Source organism: Mus musculus, chromosome 14 (genome assembly GCF_000001635.26).
Source record: "Mus musculus strain C57BL/6J chromosome 14, GRCm38.p6 C57BL/6J".
In the NCBI taxonomy this organism is placed as follows: Eukaryota; Metazoa; Chordata; class Mammalia; order Rodentia; family Muridae; genus Mus; species Mus musculus.
In genome coordinates this window covers 68604168-68621516 of record NC_000080.6, presented here as the reverse complement: position 1 = coordinate 68621516, position 17349 = coordinate 68604168, and the positions used below count along the sequence as shown (strand labels likewise).

The window sequence follows — 17349 nt, the reverse complement described above, 5'->3', positions numbered from 1 at the left end:
ACCACACCAGATGAACTTGAGAGTTTTGTATACATTTTTTTTTATTCTGCAAATTTAAGACAACTTAAATTCAACCTAAATATGTTACTTTATGTGTTCATTTTATTTTCATATATTAGTGTGTGAATTAAACAGTTATGGAAAAGGAAATACACAGAGTCGAGCAAAGCAATACATGGGAGGGTGTGCAGGAAGGTCGTAGGGCTGGTCCATCCCTCCTCTGTAGCCTATGAGTATCATATTAGCCTGTTTAACTGTGATAACAGCAGATAACGAGTGTAACATGATGCTCAGACATTTTATCCCCCTTCAGACACCACCTAGTCACCAAGTAGCCATTGTCTGGGGTGGGCATTCATCTCCCCATTTTCTATGTCCAGTACCATCCTTACAGTTTTGTCATGAATCATTGTCTGATTCTTGAACAGCACCCAGCAGAGTGTGGAATAGCTGTGCCTTCCTAATTCACCACCCATCTCTTCTCTAACCATGAGCACTAGCAGCACAGTCTCTCTCTCCCTTCCAGACTACGCGGTCACAGGCTTCCCCTGAATGTCATATAAAGCAGTTGACTATGGCTTGATTGGCTTTTCTTACATGTTGTGCTGATCAGCCGATGGCTTCCCCGTGTGCAGTTTAATCTGCAGGTTTAGAGGGAGACCTCTGAGCGCCATACTTAATGCTTTGAAATGTCAAGAGACCTCTGGCTTTGTGCTGACCACTCTCTTGTGGAAAATTGAGGCATTTTACTTTTGGAGCTTCTCTGAGGGAAGAAAAATAAAAAAAAAAATGACTATCTAGGCACCTTTGCAAGGTCAGGAATCTGCCCTTTGAGCATCTTCTAGCTTCATCCCCAAGGACTTATCTCAGTCAGTGATGGCTTCGCCAGCTCCACCCATCACATTCACTCCTAATTTGTTATAAGCTTCTGTGAGGAAGCTCTCTGACCAAGAGCAACTTTTAGAAGAAAGGATTTGAATGACTAATACTTCCATGTTACAGTCCATCATTGAGGGAAGCCAGAGCACGAACTGAAGGCAGGAACTGATGCTAAGGCTCTAAGGAGTTCTAATTACTGCCACCACGGTTTACTCAGCTTGCTTTCTTACACACCCCACCCAGTACTACCTGCCCAGGGATGGTACTGTCCATAGTGAAGCTGGGCCTTCCTACAGCAATGATTAATCAAGAAACTACCACACAGACATGCCCACAAACCAGTCTGAAGGGGTTAGGTCCTCAACTAAGGTTCTCTCTTCCTAGGTGACTCCAGTTTGAGTCAAGTTGATAAAAACTAATCAGTACACATTTCATCATCAAAACTGATTGAAAAATGTACCCATAAATGGGGCATGCTCCCTTATTCAAGTCCACCTTCTAGGATTTAGGATTAAGATTCTGCCCTCTCCCCACTAGCCATAACTTAGCCAGTTGGCAAAAATTACTTGTAAAGGAATCTCTACTTGGGAAACAATATATATATCCTATTAGTGCAGAATAAGGACATTGCATGGGTACAACTAGAAGCTATAAGGGAGATATTACTTATTAAATGCCAATGCTGGTTTACATTTGTTTAAAACTGAAATTTGAATCCTGGGATAAAGTTTGTAATTTGCTGTTGTTGTTGTTGTTTGTAGAGATGCCATGTGTGGGAAATTGTTCTGTGAAGGCGGATCAGGTGATTTGCCCTGGAAAGGACTTACCATATCTTTCCTGACATGTAAATTATTTGATCCTGAAGACACAAGTCAAGGAGTAGACATGGTGGCCAATGGAACCAAGTGTGGAACTAACAAGGCAAGTCAAAATTGTGCCTTGGCAGTTGATTATCCCACATATGGACCTTGATTTTAACTCAATGCTGTTTATTACAAATTCTGTAATCACAGTCCACATGTTCCTAGGGTGATAAAGGCTATAGAGGCACAAAAGAGAAACTAAAAGAGATGAAAACTATTAGTACAGTTGTTAACACACACCGTACTAAGGTCAGAGATGTAAGAGCCTTCACGGTAAACTTGGCGATGCAATGCTACCACCAAGGACCAATGCTGTTTCTCCTTGCCACCTGACATTTCCAACATGCCCCGTGCTCACCACCCAGTACTGTAGAAGCAGGAAACACAAGGCTGTCCTTGTGCACCTTTTCTTTCTTGTTCTTTTTTCAAGATTTATTTATTTTATGTATGTGAGTACACTGTCACTGTCACCACACACACCAGAAGAGGGCATTGGATTCCATCGCAGATGGTTATGAACACCCATGTGGGTAGTTACTGGGAACTGAAGTCAGGACTTCTGGAAGAGCAGTTAGTGCTCTTAACCACTGAGGCACCTCTCTAGCCTGTGCATCTTTTCTTAAAAAGAGGATGTTTTCCTCTGAAGCATAATATGACTACCAACATAACATGGGTTTTCATTAGTAGAATTTTATGACCCAGTTGTTTGTAGTGTCAACTTGTAGTATATTGAAGTACCTATCAGGAAAAAGCAAAGCCATTTTAAGGAAGGCTTTCAAAATATTTTATTATTTACTAAAAATTATAGTTTATTCTCTCTCTTTCAAAACCTGCTAGTGTTTTCCTAATAAAATGTTTGAATTTGGTCACTGAGAGATGACTCAGTGGTTAAGAGCACATGCTGCTGTTCCATAGGACCAACATTTGGGTCCCAGAACCCATATAGCTCACAACAATGTGTAACTCCATACCCAAGTGACCTCACACTTTCTTCTGGCCTCTACAGACACCAACACACACATGCCATTCACTCACAGACACATGGATAAATAATAACAAATTTCAAATGAACATATCAAGGCATCTGCACATAGGAATTCAAAGATATTGTGATAGCATGAGCAAGACCTGTGTAAGCTCAAGCCATAGAAAATCACAGCAGATGGAGGGAAGGTAGGCACAAAGTCCCATTCCTAGTTGGGGGTCCCACTGGAATTTGGTAGCTGCTGGATGAAAGAATGTCAATTCTCTCTAAAAGCATTTACCCCCTACCCCCTGAAAGTTGACCATACTCTAGTGGAAGGCCACACACCCAAGAATATTTGCACAACACAAATTGGTCTTAAACTTTTTGTATTAAAGAGTCAAAGTTGAGTAGGTAGGAAAGAGACTGGAGCTGGGAAGAGTTAGGGGAATAAATATGATCAAAACACATTGTAGAAAGTTCTCAAGGACCAAGGAAGTAATAAAAAGTCCTTTAAAAAGGCATGTTTGAGGACAGAGTTGATGAAAAAATTAAGACTCAATTCCACCCAGGTGTTGACCAAGATGGAAATGTTGCAACTGTTTCATCAAGCTCATGTTTCCACATCCTTTCAGGTGTGCATTAATGCTGAGTGTGTGGACATGGAGAAGACTTACAAGTCAGCCAACTGCTCCTCAAAGTGCAAGGGGCACGCAGTAAGTGTGGGAAGCCAGCATCTCCAGTTCACTGTGTCTTATGCAGTTTTAGTTATGTTCTGTTGAAGCAGAGAGAATACCTTCAGCACTTAGTGATGACAGTTATTATGCTTATCTGACACTCTAGGAGGATATAGGATGGGAGACTTCCTCTGAGCGTCCATTACTGACATCCTTGTATGTCATTCAAACTTCATCTTGGCAGAGGCAAGCCAACAAAGCAGGGGTCTCTCTCATGTCAAAACCAACCTCATGTGGAAGTATGGGGCCTTGATGGGTCCCCTAAGTCTTATGGTGGCACTCACAGCATCCATCTTCCACTAGGTGTGTGACCATGAGCTTCAGTGTCAGTGCAAGGAAGGATGGGCCCCTCCTGACTGCGAGAATTCAGCCACAGTCTTCCGTAGGTAACACTGCACATCCGGCCTGAGCAAACTGTTCCCTTCTGCCAAGCTCTTCCCATCTGTTTGTATTAGTTATTTTCCTGCTGCTGTGATTAAAACTACCCAACAAAAGTGATTCAAGACATGCCAGGCTTATTTGGGGTCACAGTTTAAGGGTGACATTTATTATGGGGTAAACTCATTGTGGCAGGGGGAGCATGAGACAACTGGTCACGTTGATGCCACAGTCAGAAAACATGAATTCTAGTGCTCACCTCTCTTCATTTGTTATAAATATTATTTTATTACAATTCATTTCATAGCATGTATTTTGATTATATTCTTTCTCCTTCAAAAAAATCCTTCCACATCCTCTCTACCTCCTTACTCACCCTGTTTGATACTCTTTCTCTTTTTCTCTCTCTTTGCCAAATATCAAAACTAAAGAAATGAGCAAAACATAAATAATACAAAACTTCATGGAAACACGTGGACTCTATGTTGTGTTGACCAACTAGACATGAGGGTCTGTCCTGGAGTTTGATTAACATTCCCAGTGAGACTCCACTTGGGAAAACTGACTTCCCTCCCTAAGTGGATATCGACTATAAAGAGCTTTCTTGGTTAGGAGTGGGACATTGTGTCTACTTTCTCTTCTCCCTGCTGGGATTTTGTCTCTTGTGGATTTATTCAGGTCTTGCGCATGCTGTCACCCTCTCGTTGCGTTCATGTGTGTCTGGATCATGCTGTCTTCCTGGAGCCATCCACTATGACTACAGAACATGTGCTATCCAACCCCAAGATCAATTTTGCAATATTCAAATCATATTTTCAGCACTCTTGCATTGTCAGTTTTCATACAGAAAGCTATCTTCAATATATCACATTTTCTTGCTTTCTGTTTTTTTTTCCCCCCTTTGGTACAGTAGATAAGATATTAGCTAATATTAAGTCACGGGACTCCTTGAGAACATGACTTGGATTATGGTGGTAGCTCTGGGTTCTGTTCTCTGAATTCTTGTATTTTGAAGTATGCTGCTCTGCTCACTCACAAGCTGCCTACAGTTCAGCTATACTGGTCACTCACATGACCTACAGGTAGGCTGTCCTATTCATTCACATACTGCCCACATTTCATTGGACTCTTCTTTGGAGTGTGTCATCTTTTTTTAGAACAAGTGATAGGATTACTGAAACTGGCCGCATGGCTTTTCCTTGCATTTTGGATTGCTTGATGCTCCTACTGACACATCTTTGGGTAGATGATCAAGCTGTGAACAGGAGGCAGGCCTCCCTCTAGGTCTTAAAGGAGGGAATGAGATGGACTGGGAACTTTGTTCCCACTTGCCATCGTAAAGAATACTTACTCCACAAGGAGAAGAGAGTTCTATGAACTTCATCATCTTCTCTTCCTTCTCCTCCTCTTCCTCATCCCCTGTCTCTTCCTCCTCCTTTTTTTCTCCTTCCTCTTCTTTTTTCTTGAGTGTTCCCCTTCAACTCCTTGTTCTGCATGGTTCCAGGTGGTTGTCTGTAACCAGCATTGGTTACTTGTGTATCGAGCCCCAGTGTGTTCAGGGAAAGATTCCTGGAGCTTTGTCTCTAGACTTCATGAACCAATATTGTTCTATATTCACAGGGTGGGAATGGAAATGTGGTTAGGAAGAGGCCTGAATGAACTGCTTGTCCCAAGTTCAATTGCTTTTTAAGGAGTTTCAAACAAAATAATAATACTTAATTTTAATGTTTACATTTCAACTTACTCTGTTTTTCCAAATTCCTTTACTTTCTATCTTCATGGAGATCCTAAACTCCATTATTTTTAAGGTTAGATGATATTATTATGCAATATATTATTATCTTCAGATTATCATGATTGGGCTGGGGTTGCAGGGTACACTAAGAACAGAATCAACTATTTAATTAGAAAACTCTTTGATGACTCTGATTTTCACTAAAATAGCCTTACACCATGACTTTGCTCTTCTCACAACCTTTATTTTTATGTATTCATTAACCTATGGGAGTTCTTCAGTCTTACGTTGTTGGTAAAGATTCCACACACAAATTTGATACTATCCTCACTGATCCATTCTATAAAGCTCAGAAGAAATATTGACACCCAGTGGATCACCAGAACCAGTCCACAGACATGTAGACATGGTGGGCTGGCATATGTAGGCTTCAAGATTTATGTATGGTCTTGGAGAAAGACCTCAAGCTCTACCCTTCAGTGGGTGGTGATTATCATTCAGCATGGAGAAGAAACAGCACCTTTGGGGCCCATTGCCACCATTAATATCCGTGATGGTTGTGGTAAAATCTATACCTAATAAACAATTTAGGACAGTAAAACTTGAGAAGCCTATGAGTAATCTTTCAGAAAGATTATCTTCACCCAACTATCTAAAATATATTTTAAAACATTTATTTATGTCACAAAATATTTCTATTTGGGTATGAGATCCCATGTGATATTTTGGTACATTTTATATTATATAACTTTGGAGTAAGTTTAAACACATTTGCTTCTTCAAACATTTAATATTCCCTTTGCTGTTACATTTCCTGGTTTCTGCTGAAATATTTCAAATTTATTCAGTGAAATTTGAAAAGTCATGGTACATGAATTTTTTCTAATGAATCATTTTGTGTCCACTAATTAGAAACATAAGCATATTATGATTTTTCCAGTTTGACTTACAGCTTTTAAATAGTTATGTGATATGCAAAGCGCTGCTTTTAATCTGACTTTCATCCTAGCAAAAGCCTCTGAACAGACTTTAGTTTCTATAAACATGGTTGCCATGTTTCAAGTTCCCTACCCAGTCACTTGATAATACTCTCTAAAAGCAAAAGTTAAACTTCTCATAAACATCAAATGAGCCATAAGTACAAAAAGGTCAACGTGATGCATACATACATTATCAGATAAATTCATTGAGGAACATTCATCATTTCTGTATGGTAACAGGTACCAATAAATCCCTTTGCCAGATTTTCAGCTGACCAGTAAATTTCCTTCTATATTATTCCTAGTGTGTAATTTAGCTGACTACAACATATCTCAGTATCCCCCATGACCCTTCCCACCAGCATCCTACCACCTCCTGTTTCCTACCATGCAAGAAAATGTGTTTTTTTTTTCTAGTAATTATTTAGTTAACACCAAGAATGATTACATGGCAATCAGAGAACATATTATATGGAGCATATGGCAAAATTCATTAAAGATTACTTTATGGCTTAAGCATGCAATCATGTATGCAGGTGTTCTGTGTATGAACAGGAAAAATTAACATTACTTTGCACTATGTCCTCCTATGCCTACCTGGTTCAGGTTGGCCAGTACCATTGCTTGCATATAATCCCAACTAATAGTTGAGATTCTTTGTTATGCCTGTTGCTGTGTAGAACTTTTAAAACTAACCAATCTAAAGGTGTATTTGGGGGGTTGGTGATATGGTTCAGCAGTTCAGAGCACACGCTGCTTTTCCAAAGAATGCTGTCCTGATTCGCAGCACTCATGTGACAGCTCACAACCATCTGTAACTCCAGTTCTAGGGGACCTGTCAAGTTCTCCCAGCTTCTTCACATGATGCCCATGCATACATACAATAAAACTCTCATTCATCAATAAAATAAAATAAAATAAAATAAAATAAAATAAAACATTGACTGATTTTTTTTATATATATTACACCTTTGGTACTGTCAGTTACTATCTGATTAGAAACCAAGATATTGTTATCTAATGTATACACATTTAGAATAGTTATATGTTCTCAGTAGATGTACACAGCCATCTTTTGAGCTTACACTGTCCATCTCTATTGCTTCTTGCCTTTCAAAGTCTACAGTTCCCAGAGGCCAAGCTGGCTGAGACATAATCCTTCGTGTGTTTGTGTCGCTATAACATCTTCACATTTACATTCATCCTTTCTGAGTCCTCTTGAAGCTTGCATCTTTTAAGAAAATCATGTAGTATTAAAATCCTTGCTGTCTCATACACCATTGAGTTTAGCTTTACTTTTCAAAGTTAAGCTGAAGAACATATTACTAATATGATAGGACACAAATCCTCATTTATATTGCACAGTCTCTATGTGTTTTGCCTAATCTAAGCTTCCTTTTACTCTTTCTTATTTCATTTTATGGTATAAGCCAGTTGGCCATTTTAGTAACCATTCTTTTATTAATTTGGAGGATAGGCATTTTTAAAATTTCTTTTATTAGTTGTCCTAAAATTTTCCACCTCTCTGTATTTGCTTAAGTAGATTTTGGTTTTAAAGTAGTTGTGTATCCATTGAGTACAATGTTCAAGGGTTCTTTTATGCCCCTGTGCCCCTACTGTAGAGTGGTACATTTTATAGTCAATAAACCTAGAGTGAGACCACATTGCCATCCAAAGCACAGTTCTTCTGGGTTTTCCTTGTTCATTTGCTTTCTTTGCTTTTCTGTGATTCTATACAATTCGTCCTCTCTTCCTCCTTCTCTTCTTCCTTCTCATTTTTTTTTCTTTTTTCTTTTGTCAGTCCTAGAGATTGCACTCAGGACCTTGAGCACACTATACAAGTATTCTCCCACCAAGCAACAACTGAACCCACTTTCTCTGATCATTTTCTTCTCGGTCTTCTCTTTAAATTGTATTTGTATTAATGTGGTGAGAGTCCCAAACAATGTATTTTGATCATATTTACCCATGTTGCCCAACTCCTCCCAGCTTCACCCTCCCTACCCTTCCTTCCCTCCCAACCCAATTTCCAGGCATTGTCTTCTCTTCTTTGCCATCTAGTTCATCCTGTGACTGGAGGTAGGGCCTGCCCTGGAGTGTGCTGACCTCCTAGGGGCCACTTCAGCAAAGGAAACTGACTCTTTCCCTTGTTGGTCTAAATGCTTACCCCTTCATTAATGCCTACAAAGAAAGATTTCCTGTTTTAGTACTTTCATGGATTGAGGACTTTTTTGTTATGTAAAAGCTTCATGGTGTATGCTGATCAAGAAGATCATTATTCGCTATAGAAGAACCTAGTATTGCTGTTTAATTATTTCTATCTTAAATTACACACTGTCTTTTTTTTTTTTTTTGTCTTTTATTTTTGTTTGTTTGGTTAGTTGGTTTTTTGTTTTTGTTTTTTGGAGTTATTTTGTTTTTGTTTGTTTGTTTCCCTAAGCCACAACTTTGTTCTCTCTGATTTGAAGTGTTTGTAAGCACTCCATTTATGTCCTTTGTGTTCTTTAAATACTTATTATTCTAATGTTAGTTCAAATGCATTCATTCACACCCCCATTCTGAAGCTTAGTTGTATCTAGCAGAAATGCCAGTTTTATTTTCCTTTGACTTCATTGAACAATAATTTAATGAAGTTGAAGAGAATTACATACTTGAATGAACATCATTCTCTTATTTTGAATTCTGCTTTCTGGAATGTCTACCTCCTCCTGTGTGTTGTGTCTTCACACGGGTAAGGTTTACTTGCATTTTTGAAACTGTTACTCTTGTGACTGGATTACTAACCTATGTGCTAAGAGGAGTGACTATTCTGTTCTTCAGATGTGTGTACTTTCTGGTCTCTGATGGTTTCAGATAGGTATGAAAGAAATGAATACATGAGATGGCAAGGGATTCAGGTTGAATTTATTGCTTAGGCTGGTGGGTAAGGAACAAAGATGAAACAGGAACTGTGTCTCCATCAGTATTTGCTCATGCCTTGACTCTTTATTTGGCAACGGGAGCAATGCTATCTAAGGGCTCTAATTTCTTTCTCTTTTCATTTCAAGGCTGGGTTTAAGATATGTTTTGTTTCTGCTCTGCCATCCTCCTTAGTCCAAATCTTCTTGCAAGCTCCCAGCCTTCACTCTCCTACTACTGCAGCCACCCTTCCTCTCTTCCAAGACCTCTCAGGAAGAAGACATTTAGCCCACCTTCTCTGGAAGGTGTCCTATAGATTTCTGTCTTACTTGTTCTTTATTAAACACTAGCACTGTAATCTTCATCAACACTATTTTCATTTTAGCAATTCTGTTAGTTTTCCTTGTTTCTTTGGTTAAGTGTCTTAAGGAGGGGGGGGCTTGCTTTAGCTTACAGTTTTGTATACAGTCCATCCTGGTGGGGGAAGACACATAGTAGTGGGAGAAGGAAGTGGCAGGTCACATGATACTTAGTCAGAAAAGCAGAGAGAAATAAATACAGTGTCCAAAGGTTTTTCTGCTCATTCCCTTTTCAGCTCAGTCTGGGTTCATGTGGGTCTTTCCCCTTCCCATTTCATAGACACCATGGCAGTGAAGATTAACCATTATAATATTTGTGAGAAACTCTCCAGTGAGACAGGTTCATTTGGAAAAAGCTATATAAATTTTGTGACATATAGAAGTGTTAGGACAGGCTCATTGGCATTCCATTCTGTTACATGGGAGCTGGAGGTAGGAGGATCACAGGAAGTTTGAGACTAGTCTTATAATCTGTATAAGGCTATCCTGGGCTACATGACTGGATTCTTTCTGGGAACAAAAAGGAAGAAGAAAGGGAGGGAAGGAAAGATAGAGGATGGAAGAGAGGGAAGAAAGAAAAGCAGAATGGGAAGGATGAAGGAATGGAGGGGTGGAGAGAAGGAAGGAATTGAGGAAGAAAGAAAGGAAGGAAAGAGACAGACTATAGAGAAGTAAGATCCTGTGTCCTCAACATGATTCATGTGCTCTCTGTTATAGACTTCTCCATCGTGGTTGGCGTGCTTTTCCCCCTAGCAGTCATATTTGTGGTGGTTGCTATAGTGATCCAGCGCCAAAGTGCCAGAAGGAAGCAGAGGAGAGTTCAGAGGTAAGCTTCCTGTGCTTTGGGGACCCTCTGTCATCTACTTCATCTGACATTGGAGTCTATGACTTAATCCTTCAGATTTAATTTTATTTTATTTCAAATAGTAAGAAAACCATATATCATGGGTTTGGGGGTTTTTCTTTTTGCATTCTTTTGTTGTTGTTGGTTTGGTGGTTTTTGTTTGTTTGTTTTTGCTTTTTGTTTGTTTTTTCCAAAGCAGAGTCTAAGTGTCCCTTTTACCAGGTAATCTTTCACAGCAAGATATGCATCCTTTTCTTTTAATTAATGACAAGGTTGACATTAGCCCTCATTATTAAATATTTTCTCATTTTATTATAAGAGAACACATTTATTGATTGACAGTTGTCTAGTAAACATTGTGCAGCAGATTCTCTATGAGTGAGCTGCAATATTCCCACTTTCTGGATGAATGTGATTTCTGTGTCTCCTAAGGGTATGGAAATCACTTTCAATGAGTGTGGGGGCAAGTGAAAGGTTAACGAAGCCCTTTGCTTCCAATGTAAGAAGCAGAGGCTTCGTCGGTATGAAGATCCTTTCTCTTGCACACACCATCTTAACACAACAAGATCTTTTTTCATTACTTTCCAAGATTGACTTATTTTGGTAGAACTTATTCACACAAAATAACTCTTAGGTAAATACTTGATGAATTAAGAATAATTAAATCTCATGATTTAGACAAAGGTTGACTTAACACCATTGCTATTAGGGATCAGGGTTCTGCCAAGAAACAAAAGAAAATGTCTAGTAGTAGTAGTAGTAGTTATGAATTGCAGGATAGTGATGGTGCCTAACTTAAAACTAAAAGCTGAGGAATGATCTGGAAGCAGAAGTAACCACCCTGGTAGCAGAGCATGGCACAGTGGCCAAAGAAGTTGTCAAATCTCTGTTAGATCTCTCTGGCTGGTGGTGTCCAGTTCACAGGATGTGTTTTCTTTTACAGGCTACCATCCACCAAGGATGCCAAGCTACACAATCAGAAGTGTAGACCCCAAAAGGTGAAGGATGTTCAACCCCAGGAGGTGAATTCTAGTTTGGCCTGAGTCTGTCATCTCCACCCTTCTTACATTATGACCATATGTCTGTCAGTTGTGCATAGCAATGCCTAGAAATCAACCACACATCAACAAATAGTAAGAATTATGAGCTTTGTACACCCACATTGACAATCTTCCCTAGTGTTTTGTTAACACGAAAGGGAATCCTAGAAAGTAAAAAAAAAAAAAAAAAGCTTCTGTAGAGCTCATGAAATACAAAGGGAATAAAGGTGGAAATGTTATAGGTTCTCTCCCTCCCTCTCTCCTCCCCCCCATCCTCTCTTTCCCCTGCCTCTCCCCTCTCATTCTGTCTACTCTGACTCTAAGTTTATTCATACTCCTGGTAAATTTCTCTCTCTATATATATAGTGATCTATATATTTGTATATTTAATATGTAACATGTATGACATAGCCCTTGCCATGTCTTACATGTTTAGGGCTTTCAGCTGAAGTAGACCAATAGGACAGCATCAGTAGTGATGTTTCTGATGGAAGTTATCCATGGTATGCTTAGGGAAATCCTCCTATAAATGGTCCAGCTTTGCTACTAGGATCTTGTTTGTCTTACTTATTACAGGATGTTAAGCTAGGAAAGGGTCACTTGCTGGCAAGCTGTATTTAGGCACTGGATGGTTTCATTGTAAAGTTTGACTTCTTCATTTTAGATGAGTCAGATGAAAAAGCTCCATGTGTCTGATCTGCCCTCTGAAGAGCCGGAGCCTCCACCTGATGTCGTGAGTTAGCAACTTCTCTTCTCTTCCACCCAGTCCAATCTCAAGGGAATGCTCCCAAAAGACATAGCCCACACTGCTCAGTTACTGATTCAGAGGAGTCTTGAGATTTGTGTGCATATTAACATAAAACACAGACTCTTCCGCAAGTCTTCTCTAAAATGCTAAATGTGAGAATATCCCTCTACAATTTTACCTCCGAACTTATCCCCTAAATTAAGAACCTAGAGATGGAAGTTGATAATACAGAATATTCATGTCTTATAAGTCTGTCACTGGGAAAAGCCAGGGCAGGCATCAGAGCAGAAGTCAAGGAGGAGTATTGCTACCTGAATTGTTTTTCTTGACTTGCTCAGCCTGATTTCTTATACAATTCAGGACTACCCGCCAAGGCCGGCCCCACCCATATTGGCCTAGTCTCTCCCACATCAATCATAGATTAAGATGATATTTCACAGACTTGCCTACAGGTCAATCCTGTAGAGGCATCTTCTTAATTGATATTTTATCTTCCCAGATACATCTAGGTATGTATTAAGTTGACAAATGCCAACCAGTACAATCTTACTCTAGGGTGATGCAGCAAAACCAGCATAGGTTATATAGATTAGACAACATTTATTTCCGCCCATTCTTAAGTCTAGGAACTCTAAGATTACGGAGCTACAAGTTCCTGGTGTCTGGAGAGGGCTGCTTTCTGGTTTTTTTAATTGAGGGGACAGGAGAAAGAAACAAAAACAAGGAAGGGGAGGGGGGAAAGATTAGGGAAAGGAGAGATAAAATCATCTCTTTGCATTTTAGCACTTAAGGACATGGATCCAATTGTGAGCATTCCACCCCCAAGGTGTGAATGCCCCAAATCTAATCATCACACCAGGGCTTAGGTTTTTAACATGCGAATTGCGTGGACGTACAAAACTAAGTCCACAGTAACCCTTATCATCACATAGCTGTTGGCACTGTGGTCATATCTGAACAATAGGCTCAGAACTAACTGAAAGGGTCAAATTCGTGGGTATAGAAATATTCTTGTGGGTGAGTTTATAAAGTCTCTCTCCCTGAAAACTAGCTAGCCATTTTCAGCATGCATACCTGTTTTTGAAGAAACTACTCCAATCTGATTTTCCCTTTTTTTCTTCCTACTAGCTAATCACAAAGCCAAATTTCCCACCACCACCAATTCCTGTTTCCTTGTAAGTATCAGATGCTCACAATCCACAGTTTCATTGTCAGTGCTCCCTAGGCTAACCTAATGTCATCCTAGCATGTTTGTTCTGGGGAACCTGGAAAGGCAAGGCCTCCTTCTGTACTGATTTCCCATGGCCACTGAATCTTTGCTGTAAATAAATAAATAAATAAAGTTATTTTATAAATTTTGAAAAATAATTAATATAACTATTATATAAGGCAAATGTCTTGTAAAGAATTGTTTCTGGATGCTCATTCTAGAGGCTATAAAATTAGATATTTATGAAATTATTGTTAATTTTGCAAGAGGTCAGATATGAAAAGCAAACATACGAATATTCATCCACTCATGCGTAGTTCCTTATGCCTAGCTCTCTGTTGTATATAGGACAGGAAGAGCCAAAGTTCCTTTTGTCAAGACACCTCATCCTTTTAGTCAGCAAATAGGCCGCGTGTACCTGAAGTAACTAGCTCCTTAACTGTTATCTGTGCCAAAGTGTGAGATGCTGAGGAGAAAGCACTGTGGTATCAACATGAATGGAGCTGGTGAGCAGAAGACCACTCACAGGGTGTTCGGAGTGTGAACTGACCCCTGGAAAGTGGGTTACATTTAAGTGAAGACCTATTTTCTGGTTTATCCTAGCAACACAAAAGCACTTCCTTTACTATTTCTAGAGTAAGCCCACTTCTGCACCCACATAAGATATCTATAATGAAGTTATGATTGTCTTTCTTCCCACTGCACTAATACCAAGGAGAAAAGCCCCAACCATATCACCTGAGGTGTTTACTATGGGGAAGGGACTGGCATAAGTGTCTTGACTCTAAGTTTTCTCAATACCCTAAATAAGGGACACTGAAAAACATCTCAGCTACAAAGTCATGGTGACCCCCAATTCCTCATTTTTTAATAATAGTGCACAAGGATGGTGGGAATAAATGAAGCATCCCACACTCAACCTCCCAACATCCATAACTCTGCACCTCATCCTCTGTGTAGGCTACTTGCCATGGACCACTTCTCTATGCCCTTAACTCCCCCCTCCCTGCCCCTGTTCTTACTCTGCTAACTACCTGCACCAGCATTTGAATTGCAGAGTGAGATTCTCACCTTCCATCCTGACATACATCCTGACCTTCTGCTACTACTACTTCTAATTCTTCATTGCTGATGCATTACCTAGTTTATACACTAGAGAAAAGAGTTTAATGGAATTTTTAGTTTTTTCTTTTTTATTAGTATCATCTTACATCTGTTTATCTACTTAACTAATTTTTCAGGATGCTATGATCATCTGAGAGGTTTTTTTTTTTTTTTCTTTAAGGGACCCAAATGCAAAAGTCTGAAACAACAGTTAATCAGATGGTCAGAGTGGAAGCCTCGAAATTTTGGATGGAAAAAGAGATGTGCTTAGTTCTTTATTACTAGCGCTCTTAACCCTCAGGGGTTAGCATGTTCTGGTTTGTGCTGTATTTTGAGGAGATTAAAAGAAAGATACACTTTTGAAAATCTCTGTGCTAATTTAAATGATTTCCTTTCCATATTCCTAAGGACATGGCTAAAGGAATGTATAAACTGTAAAACTCTAGTTGATTTCCCCCTTTATTTTTACTATGATCTTGACTGACTGCTCAAATATATTGAAGCCCTTAATGTCCTCATTTGGAGGGGATTGATGTGCCCTCTAATGAAAATAAAACAGAGCCTGGCAGTGGTGGTGCACGCCTTTAATCCCAGCACTTGGGAGGCAGAGGCAGGCGGATTTCTGAGTTCGAGGCCAGCCTAGTCTACAGAGTGAGTTCCAGGACAGCCAGGGCTACACAGAGAAACCCTGTCTCAAAAAAAACAAAAACAAAACAAAATAAAACAAAACAAAACAAAAACAAAAGAAAAGAGGAAAAAAAAAGAAAAAGAAAAAGAAAAAAACGGAACAGAACAGAGAGGACAAAACAAAATCATAAACCACTGAGGTGGGGGAGTTAAGTAGCAGCGTCTTGATTCTTTTAATTTGTCAACTTGGAACATGCAGTTTGTTTAAAAAAAATATGTAAGCACCCTATTCTATGTCCTTGCTTCCCTTTCTTCTGAAATTTTTATTCACTTTGTTATTTTGGGAGTGTTCTACAATCCAGTAAAATATGTTTATTAGAAAATGTAGTATGCCAACAAATGAGCTTCTTTTTCTAAATAGAGATTGTTTCTTTAGAGAAATGAGCATAAACCAGAAGTTACAAACTGGAGACCTGTTGGCTGGGTTTGGATGGCAGATGTGTTTTATTTGGTCTAAGTTAAAGATGTTGACCTCACAGAGTTTATCTTTTAAACTGTTTTTGGTTTCATAGAAATAAATTTTAAGTTGTGAGATCTTGCATAAGCATCTAAATTCCTGGATTAAAAGAAAAAAAAATCAGAGAGCCTGTCAACAGCATAACCACATTGTCTTTAACATCTTCAGCTTCATTGACATATGGTAGAACCAACATGGTTGAATCGGTACCAAATACTGACTGGCTTGCTTTAAGAACTCTAATTTACTCTAGCTGTCCAGCTTTAGAATGATGGGCACCACTCCGTACATGTTATGCTAACACACTCATAACAATCATGAGTTTGTTTTGCCATAGATTTGTAAGTAGATGGGTACCTCCCCATTGTGGCCTCGTGGATGAGGGAGGAAGCATTTTGGGAAATTTCTGAGGAGTATTTCTCCATTCATCTTTTCTTCTGGTTGTTGACATCTGGTATTGCTGCAGCTGTGCTGTGATCTGGAGACAAGAATGATGTGAACAAGATAGAGCAGGGAGATAAACAAACTCCAAGTGCACTTTCTAAGATGTTATGAACTGGTAGATGAACAATTGTTGAACTAGGTCCACGTTTTGCTGGGACTTCTTGTACAATCAATAAATTTTCCTTGTTGTCCAAAGCATGTCGAGTTGGGTTTTCTCTCACATGAAGCTGCAATCACTCTAACGAGCTAAGTGGCTTTACCACTGCTAAGGTGCATGCTCCTCTATTATCGTGGTAGCATTCCCCTTTGTTATATTTGTGTCCTTGCATCCATTGCCAACACCCCTTGCTTCTGACAGTTTTTTCCATTCTGTATCTCAAGGCCCGAATTCCAGAATCAGTAATTCTAGAGTCCACTTATCAGCTCTCATTGTTGGATTCTTTCTTTCCCTGTGGGAGTTTCTTAAGAACAGAGCTACTTAAGTATGGCTGCGTCTTGAGGTTAAGACTGTAAACTTATAACACTTTCTTCTGACCTGGAAATACATTCCTATTTCACGTGACGTCTTAATCTACTTGTGAGTAACCACTAAGCCTCTGCTGGCTTTGTTTGCTTGCTTGCTTGTTTCCTTGTGTTAATAACTCTCTGACACAAATAACTTTGTCATTTTTGTTTTGTTTTGCTTTTGAAGCAACTATACTTATTTGCTATATGTGGATGTGCTGGTCAGAGGACAATTCTCAGGAGTTCGTTGTCTCCATCCTACATACATATATGAGGAGCTCAGAGGACAATTTAGTAAAGTCCGTTCTTTCTATCCATCTTTATATGGGTTCCAAGGATTGAACTCAGGTCACCAGGCTTGGTCTGAAAGCACCTTTACCTTTCAAACCATCTTACCAGCCCTCATTTTATCTTTTATAATGTTGAATAATTAAAAATCTTGAGCTTAGAACTCTCAAGTATCCTGGAGCTAAAAGTTAGTCATTTAATATCACACACACACACACACACACACACAC

At 39.3% G+C, this 17349-nt stretch overlaps 1 protein-coding gene across 7 annotated transcripts in view; it reads left to right on the top strand.

Annotated features, from left to right (window-relative positions):
• Adam28 (a disintegrin and metallopeptidase domain 28) overlaps window positions 1-16519 on the top strand; it is a 50892-nt gene extending 34373 nt beyond the window's left edge. Inside the window, exons 16-24 of one of the 7 annotated variants that reach the window (XR_001781095.2) lie at window positions 1641-1800; window positions 3342-3422; window positions 3747-3825; window positions 10511-10619; window positions 11581-11659; window positions 12342-12410; window positions 13554-13600; window positions 13984-14141; window positions 14921-15105. Coding sequence is in view for 5 of the 7 variants with exons in the window: in NM_010082.2 (NP_034212.1) it covers window positions 1641-1800; window positions 3342-3422; window positions 3747-3825; window positions 10511-10619; window positions 11581-11659; window positions 12342-12410; window positions 13554-13600; window positions 13984-14062 (703 nt within the window). In the remaining 2 variants the exon portion in view is untranslated. Of the gene's footprint in view, window positions 1-1640; window positions 1801-3341; window positions 3423-3746; window positions 3830-10510; window positions 10620-11580; window positions 11660-12341; window positions 12411-13553; window positions 13786-13983; window positions 14639-14920 lie in introns of those variants that run through there. The other 6 variants (NM_001048175.2, NM_010082.2, NR_102399.1 and 3 more) reach the window with 6 other exon arrangements.
• The last annotated feature ends 830 nt before the right edge of the window (window positions 16520-17349 follow it).